Source organism: Globicephala melas, chromosome 12 (genome assembly GCF_963455315.2).
Source record: "Globicephala melas chromosome 12, mGloMel1.2, whole genome shotgun sequence".
In the NCBI taxonomy this organism is placed as follows: Eukaryota; Metazoa; Chordata; class Mammalia; order Artiodactyla; family Delphinidae; genus Globicephala; species Globicephala melas.
Genome location: NC_083325.1, coordinates 79,056,951 through 79,069,884, shown reverse-complemented (window position 1 = coordinate 79,069,884; position 12,934 = coordinate 79,056,951). Strand labels below are relative to the sequence as shown.

The 12,934-nt window shown below is 36.5% G+C and overlaps 1 protein-coding gene across 3 annotated transcripts in view; it reads right to left on the bottom strand.

Annotated features, from left to right (window-relative positions):
* The window catches only part of NBAS (NBAS subunit of NRZ tethering complex), a 339,511-nt gene that overhangs the window by 172,222 nt on the left and 154,355 nt on the right, over positions 1–12,934 (bottom strand). For all 3 annotated transcript variants that reach the window (XR_009566136.1, XM_030844571.3, XM_030844572.3), the window contains 4 exons: positions 11,651–11,713; positions 9,657–9,779; positions 4,771–4,873; positions 1,479–1,708 (listed from right to left, as the gene is read on the bottom strand). Coding sequence is in view for 2 of the 3 variants with exons in the window: in XM_030844571.3 (XP_030700431.2) it covers positions 1,479–1,708; positions 4,771–4,873; positions 9,657–9,779; positions 11,651–11,713 (519 nt within the window). In the remaining variant the exon portion in view is untranslated. The remainder of the gene's footprint in view (positions 1–1,478; positions 1,709–4,770; positions 4,874–9,656; positions 9,780–11,650; positions 11,714–12,934) is intronic.

Sequence of the window (12,934 nt, the reverse complement as noted above, 5' to 3'; positions counted from 1 at the left end):
ACTTATTTGTGATTTAAGAAAGAAGGGGGTAACTTTTAATAAGATATTCCCGAAGGATACACAGGAAACTGATTAAAAATATAACTGAGGGATAAAGTTAGAGGAACTCGAATGAGGAGAAAGACATCTTCCATATCTATCTTTTGTGTATTTTTAAATATTTTATCTTGTGGATGTACTGCTTCCTCAATTAAAAAAAAAAACCTAGTAAATAAATAGTAATTTAATCAATAAGAATGGATGGGCTATTTTCTATTTCAATAAAACTGTAAACAATTAAATACATCTGGGCTCACAGGGCTCAATCAGTCTGGTGCCACATTACACACACAGGACATCTTTTCTAAATGAAGGTGTGTCCTTGTAGGAGAAAAGGGGGTGGATGAAAGGCAAATACTGCGAGTACTGTGTAGTTTCAAAAATGATCTCTAGGAGCATCTGTCAAAAAGATTTAGGTCAAACACAACTCCCAGTTGTTCTATTTGATATTTTCATCATCTGAAATAGAAATACTATCCCTTGGGAGAGAAGGAAAAAGTTTACTAACTATTTTAAACAACTTTGTCAAGTTCAATAACATGGCTTGAGAAAACATGATTCTTTCTGTGATAAGTTATCACTGGGGGAAAAAAGTTACCTTTAAGTTTTGCTAGAGTTGAAACAACTACCAGTTATTTGAGGGGAAAAGTAACTCTAAACAACTACCACAATCTTTACATCAAAATAAATTCCAAATGGGCCTAAAATTTCCATGCAAAAATAAAACCACCAAAGTAGTAAAAAAAAACAATACGAAAAACTATTTTAATGATCTTGGGAATTAAAGGTCTTTCAAAGGATGACACAAAAGACAAAAAAGAATAACAACCGAGTTTTTTAAAAATTCAAAATAGCCATTTGAAAGATAAACTGTACATTATTAAAACTTGGCAACACAGTTTAACCATTAAGAGAGGCAAAGGGCACGTGTCCCATACGCAAAAAAAAAGCTCCTAAGAATCAATAGGAAAAAGAGGAACACAAACTTTCCTGTACAACAGGCTAAGAGAGGAACAGAATTCAGAGTCCAGAAATTTCCCCCTGGAAGGGACTTCTGAGCTTTATCATCTAATCAGAGCGGAAGCCATGTAAAGCATACAGACACGACCTAATGTGCTGAAATTTTCCAGAACTTGAACTTGCTGGCTACCACTTGAATCTCTTCCAACAGAAGAAAAGTATAACCTTATAGATAATCATCTAGAATGACCGTGGGAAAGTGTGCTAGAGAAAAAGGGTCACAAGAGAGTTGATGAATACTTAGGACATAATTAAGTTTTCATTCTATATTCAAGCAATAAATACCGGTGCCCCATAGAGTCGAGTCAATCTGTACTTGTGATAACATATTTTGTGAGGTAGAGGATAAAACCAACAATGAAGTTTGTATATTCTGACGTCCCCCCCTCCCTGTTACGGAGAATACAGAGTTCCTCTACCTGGCCAGATCCATGCAGCTGTCGGTGAGGTTGGTAGAAGAATTGAAGTACTCTCTGCTGGCAGCCAAAACCAAGTCAATGCTTTTTTCATAACTGACCCTGTACTGGGTTTTTCCTTTATGGGCTACACTAGTCGGTGGATTTACTGAACATGCACTGCAGTGCATCATCTGCCCAGCCAGGTGGATATTTTCAAGGCGACTGGAACACAGAAGGCTCTCTGTAAATATCTGGGGAAAAGAAGAAACTGGAGTTAGTGCTTAAAGAGGGAGGACTCAGTTCTTGACACAATGGAGACTCTGATATCCAAGTGAAATAAATTTTAAAAAATACATCCATCCTATAGGTAGAGGTTGCACAATATGTATGAATGTACTAAATGACAATGAAGCACACTTTAAAATGGTTAGTATTATGTTATGTGAATGTCATGTCAATAAAAAAATCCCCCTTTTAGGAAGAAGAAACAATTTAACTGAACAAACCAATGGTAAGCATAATATTTTAATGTGTTACAACAAATACTTGAGTAAAATATCCAAAGTTCATACTTATTAAAAACAGGATCCATTAGACACACTGTCCACACTCTGCTTAAAGTATTTATAACATTTCCATTTTTTAAAAGAAAATCTTTGAATATGGTACACATGATTAATGAGTGTTTAAAGCATCTGAAGTCAGTCTTGTAAACTAAACACCCAGGCTACAAATTTCTACTTACACCGAGTCACTAGAATTACAATACACCACAGAACATTTTTTTCTAATCTGCAATTTAAAAACTATTTAAATAAAACAAAAGCCTCTGATGGAAGGCAGTTATGCAAATGTCATTGTATTTTACAAGGCAACTAATAGCATCAATTAACATAAAATTTATTCCATAATTGAGGTTATCTACTTACTCCAAAAAAGTCCTATTAAAGAGCTCCCTTTAAACCCACACTAATAGCATCAATATATAAATAGCACAAGAACTTCCACAAGAATGTTCTTTCCTATCATGCCACTGTTGGATGAGGATAACACAGAAAAAGAAGAGATAAAAAGTAGATTTCATGGAGAAGCAAGAGTTTCCTTATAATTAGGAAGGCTACCCAATTTTCATAGGACCCCCTTATTTTCACTTGTTTCTAGGCTTCTGGAGAAGACATTTTTAGACAGGTGTTTCCTAAAATGACTGATAAGGATAAAATTACTAATACCTATGAGAGATGTGCTATAAAATCCATATTGTGACAGAAAGCGAATTATCAGTGAGTAACCCTAATCGCTTATATAACAGGTGAAGATGGCTTGCTCCATGCGACCAAAATGACTTAGATGCAACAATTTCTCTATTCCTTTGGTTTATTCAGGTAAGCCATAAACAGTCAATGCCCAATACTAAAAAATAAAATTCACTCACTCTAATATTTTCAAGGTTTTGCTGAAACGAACAATATAGATTTCTGCTCTACAGGCTGTATAGAAATCTTGCACCCTATCAAAATTATGCCAATGAGATTTAAAATTATTTTCCAATGACAGCAAAACCTAATACAGTGGCCACAGGTCAGTAAGACAATATAGCATAATTTAAACATCACTAAAATATTTTAAAATGTAAGTTTCCCAAATCTGTATTATCTTCTAGAATCGGTTCAGGACAGTTATAATATGCTTTCAAATGTTTTCTGAAAGGAGAAAGACTAACGGCGCGAAGTCATTAAAATATCAAAGCCTAATGCAAAGGTTAAAATATAACTAGAACAATTTACTACGTCAAGTTGTTATGACAGACTACTCTACACAGGAGCGAGTTCAAGTGTAATATACTTAATGCTAATTTTTCAATCAGAGTCAGAAAATACCAGGAAATAACGTTACTCCCACTTTAAAAACACTACTTCAAGCAGTGTTACTAATGAGAGTAAGATTTTGGACCCCATGTGCATATAGATTATTTTCTCCTGAAACTGAATTTCAAGTTTTGCTTTAGATACAAAGGTGAAGTTTCTGGCAGCTGTACGTGGTCTGCGAGTGTAATCATCTAATTTAAAATACCAACAAATTTCACAAAACAGAGACCTATTTTATAACTCTCATTTTATCAATGGGTTATGCTCCGTGATGTCAGAGCAGAGCAACACAAGAAATATTCTACACGATTTTGATCTGTTTGTTTGATAGGCAAATTCAAATGGGAACCTCTTTTAAACTGTATCTCATTAAAGATGGGTTAGCTGGATCCTTTTTCCATACAAAGCTTGAGTAATTTGGTGGTAATACACACACCTTCCAAAATAAGGATTAAATTCTCCTAAATTACACTCCTAGTCAACTCACCATCCTTAAGTATCCTTTATGCTCCAGACACTATAATATGCCCTGGGGTCGCTGAGGATGAACATGATATGATAATGCCTACCTAGGAGCTAATGACCAAAGGGAAGAAACACACACAGAAACAAACAAGTCATCGCATCCGAAAGAAAGGCTGTAATAGAGATAAGTTATATCAAAGGACAAAGGAAGGCATCCTAGAGGGCATGATTAGGGAGCTGAATCCTAAAAGTTATCAGCAATTTTCAAATTTAAAAAAGAGGAGTATACTCCAGGCAAAGGGAATAATGCGTACAAAGTCACAGAAACAGGAAACAGCATCGTGAGTGGAGGAATTCATGACAGATTTGGCACCGCTGGAGCACAGGGCACATGGCAGCGAGCGTCAGAGGCGAGAAGAGACAGGGTGGCTGGAATCTGCCGTGGCTTTCTATGCCAGGCTAAGGAATACGGTTACTTTCTAACTGTAGATACGGTATTTTATCTATTTTATATAGCAGCGCATTTTAAGAAGGGGAGTGTCACGAAAAGGTCTGTTTTAGAAGAATACTCTCTTCCGTGTAAATGAGGAAGAGATATGGAAGTAGGTAAACAAGTTTGGAGGGTTACAACCGTTTAGCAGAGATGAAGAGAGGACAGATTTGAAAGACTTTTCTCAGGCACATGAAGCAAATTTTAGTGACCACCAGAACTATGGAAGAGAGAGGATCCAAGCACGATTCGGAGTTTTCCAGCTGAGAATTAACCCACTAAATAAACGGTGTTGCAGTGAACAAAGAGGAAGTGATGTATGCAAGTGCTCAAGCTCTAAAGCACCGCTCAGTTACCAGCTATTGAATATTATTCAATAATTCAGTCCTATTACTTACAGTGAAGCTTATGGTCATCATCTTGTGTCCAATCAACAAAATGTAACAACCAACATTACAAAATTAAGAGGAAATATTTACATATGTAGAGTTACCTCATAGCAAGCATCAGAGTCTAGACAGGTGTAAACATTCTGCTGCATAGTTAACATGTCTTGCAGCAACATTCTCCAATGAGACTCACTGACAGGAGGCTGCCTGGGGGTAAAAAAGAAAATAATTCATGAAATTGCTCTCTTCAATTAGTCAAAAGTAAAAAAAATTGGTACCACTATTCTATATGCCACACAGCTCCCACCTGATCAAGAGAAATAGATCTCATTTGAATTTCCAGGGAAAAAAAACTTTGATTAAAGATAGAGGGAAGGGCTTCCCTGGTGGCGCAGTGGTTGAGAGTCCGCCTGCCGATGCAGGGGACACGGGTTCGTGCCCCAGTCTGGGAAGATTCCACGTGCCGTGGAGCGGCTAGGCCTGTGAGCCATGGCCGCTGAGCCTGCGCGTCCGGAGCCTGTGCTCCGCAAAGGCAGAGGCCACAACGGTGAGAGGCCTGCGTACCGCAAAAAAAAAAAAAAAAAAAAAAGATAGAGGGAAAAGTTGGGCAGCGACGCATCAATGCCAGAAATGTTGCCAGAGCTGCCTCTGCCGTAGGCTGCCTAGACACAAAACTGATAATGGCAAAGGTAAACAGCTATGAGTTTCCAAGGTAAAATAAAGCACACGGTAAAGTAAGATAAAGCAGCAGTGATATAGCAGAAAAAGCACTTGGAGACAGGAGAATGAGTTTCAAATTCCATCTTCATCACTCTGCAGTCGCCAGCAGGGTGTGTTCTTAATTTCAACCACACATGCAGACCCAGAGGGCAGCAGGGGCCACACCTAGCATGAGTCTGGAGGCGGGAAGCACAGCTGGCCAGCCGGCAGCCCTAGTGGTTCCTCTCAGTGGGACTCCATGGGGCAGTCCACAGAGCCTGGGGTAGAGCACTGTGGGGGTTCTCTCCCACCCAGGCGACAGCCCAGGTGCCAGCCCAGGTACGACAAGCCCTGTCAGGTAGCTGCAGTTCCTATCTGGCTTAGGAAGAAGCTTCATTCCCCACAAAAGTCAGGACCTTTTTTTTTTTTTAACATCTTTATTGGAGTATAACTGCTTTACAATGGTGAGTTAGATCCTGCTGTATAACAAAGTGAATCAGCTATACATACACATATATCCCCATATCTCTTCCCTCTTGCATCTCCCTCCTTCCACCCTCCCTATCCCACCCCTCTAGGTGGTCACAAAGCACCGAGCTGATACCTTTTGTAACAATTCCATTGGCATAGTTTTCAGGCTCCCCTCAAGGATAAGCCAGTGACCACACGTGGGAAAGCCAAAGCTTCAAGCCCCTACCAGGCTTTCTAGTTCATTTACACAGTTCCTCTAGGAGCAATTTACCAGTCAGAGATGAAGTAGTGAGGCCTACACTATCTAGTTGATCAAATACCATTTCATGGTAGTATCCAGACTTACAGACTTAAAGAATCAGTGGTTCAGATTCTCCTGCAACAGGGGAAACGGTGTTGTTAACAATGTCACAGAGAGTCACATATTAGCTGCGTGACTATATTTAACATTCTTGAATTTCAGCTTTCTCACTTAAAGAGAATCTCAAAAAATGATAAGGAAGGGATGAGATTAATTTTGAAAAAACACAGACAATGAAACAAAATTTTTCCTGAGTATAAAAACAAGCTCAGTTATCTGTATGGATTTGAATAAATTTCTTTGAGCTTCAGTTTCCTTTTTTGTATATTATGATAATTAACTTAAACTAGAATGTATGAAAAGACACTCCCCATATTTTTCTGGTACAAAGTAGCATTCAACAAGTGTGAATGAATAAATCTGGAAGTCACAAACACATCTGTTTGTTTTTCTGTAGTCACATACACAACCACTAATATTGTCTAGTAGGAGGGAGAATGTGCTGTAATTCTCTCTACCTCTCTCAAAAGTTCATCTTTGTTGAATATATGTGAGTTTGGAATCATCATTTATGTTTATTTTCTAGTCTTGAAGTTCTACATAATCATGAATCTCATTGTTTGAAAAGGGTAGGTTTGGTTTTGTTTTCTGTTTGTCAAATACCAACTGGGTGTTCCTTTTCCACGCATCATTTTCTTTCTTATGCATTAAAAACAGGGCAAATAGACCGTGTTTAATAGTATTGCTATGGAAAAATTATGCATTTGGGATCTTTCCTACAAAAATTCTAGTCTTCAGGAATTTTTTTCACCTAAAATTTTTAATAACCATATGCTTCATTTGCTTATAGCATTTTCTATTTGCTACACAAAATGAACAATTATTTCTCTCTGATATGTATTAAAGCTTAAGAGAATACATTTTTTTTTCCAGCATACAAATACACAAAACAAACTGATATATTTGCAAGTCTTCAAGGATAATCCCTGAAGTGTTTCCATTAGTTAGACCTTGGTATGTGAACTCTTTGGGTGGGCTTCAAAGAATTAAAAGACTCTTTCAAATTTGGCTCGCAGGCAGTAAAGTAGCAAAATGTTTGAAAAAGTGAGTGTCCATCTTGCACCAGCTTCATAAAATCAGACCTGGGCACTGTCTAGCTGAATTCAAGTTCTCGCAGCCCAGCTGTTCTTCTAGAAGCCAGCAACACTGGGACAGATGGTATTAATGTTTTCTCACACATGGCTAGCCTTAAGTGCAGGTTCTAATTAAAATAAATTATAAGACATTATTTCCAAAGGTCTTTTTAGAATACATGCAGTAAATAAGAACCAAGAGAAGAACCTGGAGGCACTATACAAGAGGTGTGCAAATTGACAGGGAAATACCTGAATACAAACATGATGTATTAGTTACAGCTTTGGAATGGAGGTGTATTTTCCAGCGAGAAATAGTATTGCACTCAAGATAGTAAAACCTGATTTGTGACAGTCAGTGAAATCTGTCACCATTTAGAATATGCATAAGAAAATTTGATAGGTGCTAAAGGCCAAGCCATAGTAGCATATATGAAATAATTAAGATTCATTTCAAGTTGACTACCTTGAAAAAAGAGGCCGTATTCTCTTACATATTCACAGTAAGTAGAATGCCATAAGCAGAAATTAACTGCAAGGACTTTAGAAGTATTTGAGGGATTCAATGGAAGGACAGCAGGTAATCTAGCAGCAACAGTGAGGCTTTCTTACTGAAGAGTAGGTTCTTGACTAGAGCCAACATGATGGGAAATATTGACCCCTAAAAGCTTTTATAGCTGTAAAGAAAGTTTAAGACTTAAATTGTCAACACCTCCTAAATTATTCATTTAGTAATTACTGAGAGAGGGCCAATGATATGTAAGGTTCCAAATCAGATGTTTGGTGACTGTAGCACTTGCCTTAGATAAGCTTATGATTTTGAAGGGAACATAAGGCACATAAATCAATAACTAGAGTAAACTGTTGAAAGAGACAGAGATAAAGAGAGAATTTTAAGGCTTCCTGTAAATCTACAATAATTTTAAGAATTACTATAAATCCATAATAATTAATACAGGATGGTTATTAGAGGAATGATAGACAAACAGATCAATGGATCAAAATAAAGGACCCCAAAATAGGCCCCCGTAATATGGAAAACTGATATTCAACAAAGAGGCAAATGCAATTCAGTACAGACAGAACAGTCTTTTCAAATGATGCTGCAATATTCAGATATTAAAAAAAAATAATCTATACCTTGAACAATAAACAAAAATGAACTTTCAAAATGGGCCATGAAACTGATTGTAAAATGTAAAACTAAAAATTTTACTAAAAATGGCAGGAGGAAATCTTTGTGCCAAAAGTTTCTTAACATGACATCAAAAGCACAATCAACAAAGAACAAATTGATAAGCTGGACCTCATCAAAATTTATAAAGTATGCCCTTCAAAAGACACAGGTATGAGAATGAAAAGATAAGGCATAGATAGGGGAAAATCTTTGCAAAGCGTATATCTAATAAGGACTTGTATCCTGAATGTATAAGAAAACTCTCAAAATCAGTAAAGAACCCAATTTTTAAAATGATCTAAGAAGATACCACTGATGTCAAATAATCACATAAAAAGATGCTCAACGTTATTACTCACTGGAGAAAGCAATTAAGACCAAAATTAGATACCACAACATACCTATTAAAATCACTAAACTTTAAAAGACTGACCACAGCAAGTACTGACAAGCATGTAGAGCAACTGGAACGCTCCTAAAAGACTGATTAAAAAATAAAATGGTACAAATGCTTTGGAAGACAGTTAGGCAGTTTTTTTAAAAGTTAATCATCCACCTACCATATGATCCTGCCATTCCACTCTCATGGATTTATCCAAAAGCAATGAAAGCGCATGTCCATACAAAGGCTTGTACATGAATATTCATAGCAGCTATATTTGTAAAAGCCAAGACTCAAAATAAACCAAATGTCCCTCAACAAGTGAATAGATAAACAAAGTGCAATAAATCCATCAATGGAATACTAGTCAACAAATAAAATGGAATAAACTACGGATCCATGATACAACATGGATGAATCACAAAGTAATTATGCTAAGTGAAAGAAGCCAAACAAACCAACCAATGAAGTGCATACTGTTATGACTCCATTTACATAAAATTCTAGGAAATGCAAAGGACGATGTAGAGACAGCAAATAGATCAGTGATAGCCTGGGGAGGGGATGGGGGTGTAATGAGGAGAAGCAGAAGGAGGGAGGGGATTATAAAGGAGCAAGAGAAAGCTTTTAGGGGTGATGGATACATTCATTATTTTGACGAGGTGATGGCTTCATGGGTATATACATATATCAAAACTTATCATATTCTATACTTTAAATATGTACAATTTATTGTTGGTCAATTATAACCCAATGAAGTCAGAAAAAGAAAAAAAGTAGTACTTTTTCTTAATCACACACAATTATCAATTAATTTTATTACTCACTTACGACCAGTGTGCCTGGTCAATCTAACCATCAGCTTGTGTGCCTCTTCTGAGCTAGACTGAGTATTTTTAACATACGAAATTGGTTTCTCAAGTCCATGTTTCTCCAAAATCTCTGACACACTGTAAGTGAAAAGAAAAATTTTTAAATAAGTCTTGCTACCAAACAAAAAAGCTCTAAGAATCTAAAACACGTAAGTAGCACTTAGGTGTTAAAAGTATTTTTAAAAAAAGTAGCATAAAAAATGACCAAATTTTACACATTACATTAATTCTCGGCAAAAAAAAGCTAATAATTATATATCAAATCTTATTTCCCCTACTGACTTTTATTACAATATACTTGGGATAAGTTAACATTTTTTAAAAAGCCTGGCGTATCCTTACCTCAAAATCTTTTTTTTTATAATTTTCCTGTACTGTAAAAGCATCAAGTCAGCAAAATAAGCCAAATCTATAACTGCAATACCCAGCTTTAACTCTTAACAACCTTAGTGAGTATTCTGTTATAGGCAAGGCTGCTAGAAAAGCAATAAGCAAAGAATTTTAGGGTTGGAAAACCACAGAAACCCCATAAGGCTCCATCTCCCTCAAGAATCCATTCTATAAACAAACAAGTAAGATTTCTGTTCTCATATGGATCTTCTTGAGATATCCTATTCCGTAATTATCAGCATTGTATATACACCTTTTCTGTCTCACCAAGTCTCACATTTATGAATTAACCACTACTGGGCTTAGAGAGAGGTTGGACAAAATTCAGTAACTCTTCATAAAGATAAGTTCCATGGGTCACGTCACCTGACATTATATACACTAAAACATTTATCAACTATTAATGGCCATGAGGTGGAACCGCAAAAAAAAAGTTCTCCTTTAAAAGGTTAGTAAATTAAGGTGAACAGTGAAAGACCTGGGTATCATCCAGAAACCTAAAGGGTGTTACTGTTTCCTTGAGGTATTGAGAGCATAATTTGACTATCAAGACAACCCATGGTTACACCCAGGAACGTATGGTGAAATAAATGACGTATATTATGAAATATTTTTTTATGAAATGATTATGTTTATTATATTGTATTTCCTTGAGAAAGCTCTTTTCAGGTTCATTAGGGAGAAAAAGGAAACCATGCAGATTTGTAAGGAATGAATCTATACTGACTTAACCCATTAAGCTTTGTTCAAACTATGCTCAATTTTTCAGGGAGGCTGGGGAGAAGAGAGGGACATCAAATTAGTAGATTCCCAAATTCTTACACTTTACATATTACCACTATCAAGTGATGTCATTACCTATAATTTCTATAATTATATATTGGAAGAACAAAGTTTACTAGTCCTAAAATTTCATTTTTAATGCAAATATTTAAAAATTACACACAAGCACATTATATATACATATAAAAATGAACACTAGTAAACAATATTAAACTTCCTGAATAGCAAATTAGAAATTTTCAGTCTCCAAAAGAGACAGTTTAATGCTTCATTTTCACAGTAAAGAATATTGCTAGCGTCACTAATATAATATAACCCAGAGAGTCAATCAAATGTAGTATACCCCAAAAAGGAAAGTCAGGGGTTATAATAAACATTGTTTGCTGATGGATGTAATAACTGCTGAAGGAACTAATATTTCTTATTTACCGACTATGTGTGAGGTACTTTAAATGCTTTATCTAGTATCAATTTCACGTCTCATGAGGTAGATATGAGAGCTAAGAAAACCCTAGGCTCAAAGATCACACGGCTAGTAAGTTACAACGCCTAGATGTGAACACAGTTCTACTAGTCTTCAAAGTCCATGTTCTCATTACTGTAGCATTCTGCTAAAATAAGCTAGCATTATATTCATTATTAAGAAAATTCACTCCTAAGAGAGTCAAACAAATATTAGGTGAAACTGGAAATGATCACTAGGCATATTTAAGGTAACATTTCTCGGACAGACCTCCTTAATCAGCATGGAACCAAAAGATCGTCATTTTTCTCACCTGAGAATGTGTTCCAGTTGGTCTACCATGTCATGAAGAGCTGTGGTTACCTCTGTCTTCTGACTAAAGGATTAAGAGAAAAGAATTTAAATTAGGTTTTAGTAGTAACTTTTTACTTGAAATACTAAACTCACTTAAGTTTAAAAAAAAAAGTGATGTTTCCCTTGTATTTAATATATGACAGTATCACCCTGTCCAAATAAAAGGTCAGTCTTATCTCCTATACTCATTCAGCATCTTTCATGACTCAAAAGAGATTAAGATAAAAAATACTGGAATGTAACAATATTCTCTATTACAGATTAGTGAGATATGGGCAATTATTTTCCTAAGAACTTTTAGTTCAGTTCTGCTAAAAGCAAAAAAGAATTATATATCAGTTGTAGTCCTTCTTTAAAGAAGCGGCAAACGATAAAGCCATCATTTATCTCTCCTCTTGTAACCAATGAAACAGATTAGGAACCATGGCCCTGCACGTTGGCTTTCTCCTAGTCCTATCTATTCCACCTGTGACCCCCCTAGGACTTTTCCATTAGGATTCTATATACTCAGGGGACTTCTCCCATGTCATCATTCACTCTGCCTCCACTGCAATATTTTAAAACGAAAGAGAAGTACACAGCCATCATACAGATAATTCCTACCGGGAGTGGAGATAACAAGCACTTTTCCTTTTTCCTTTCTCGGGAAAAAAGTAGACGGGGGACTAGGAGAAACATAACCGTGAAAAAGATGATAAACTAATAAAAACATGGCTGATAGGGTAGATTTAGCACGGCACAACGCACATACAAGTGCAAGGGATTTGCTACAAAGGTTAAGCAACTGCTATAAAAGCCCTCTGCCACCCTCTGCAACTCTGTGTCCCAACCTTGGAGGGACGACTCTCAACTGAGAACCACTGTACCTGACACTCTCAGGTGCTTTCCAACCAATGATTCAACTGAATTCCAGCAATTCTTAGGATTTAATAAGAAAGCTAAATAAAAATCTTTATCTGGACTTGGAAAATTAAAAATGACCTAACTGAACACAAAAGTCTCACTATCTTTATTTTTTTATTATTATTATTTTTTTTTAGATGTTTGGGGTAGGAGTTTATTAATTAATTAATTTTTGCTGTGTTGGGTCTTCGTTTCTGTGCGAGGGCTTTCTCTAGTTGTGGCAAGCGGGGGCCACTCTTCATCGCGGTGCGCAGGCCTGTCACTATCGCGGGCTCTCTTGTTGCGGAGCACAGGCTCCAGACGCGCAGGCTCAGTAGTTGTGGCTCAGGGGCCTAGTTGC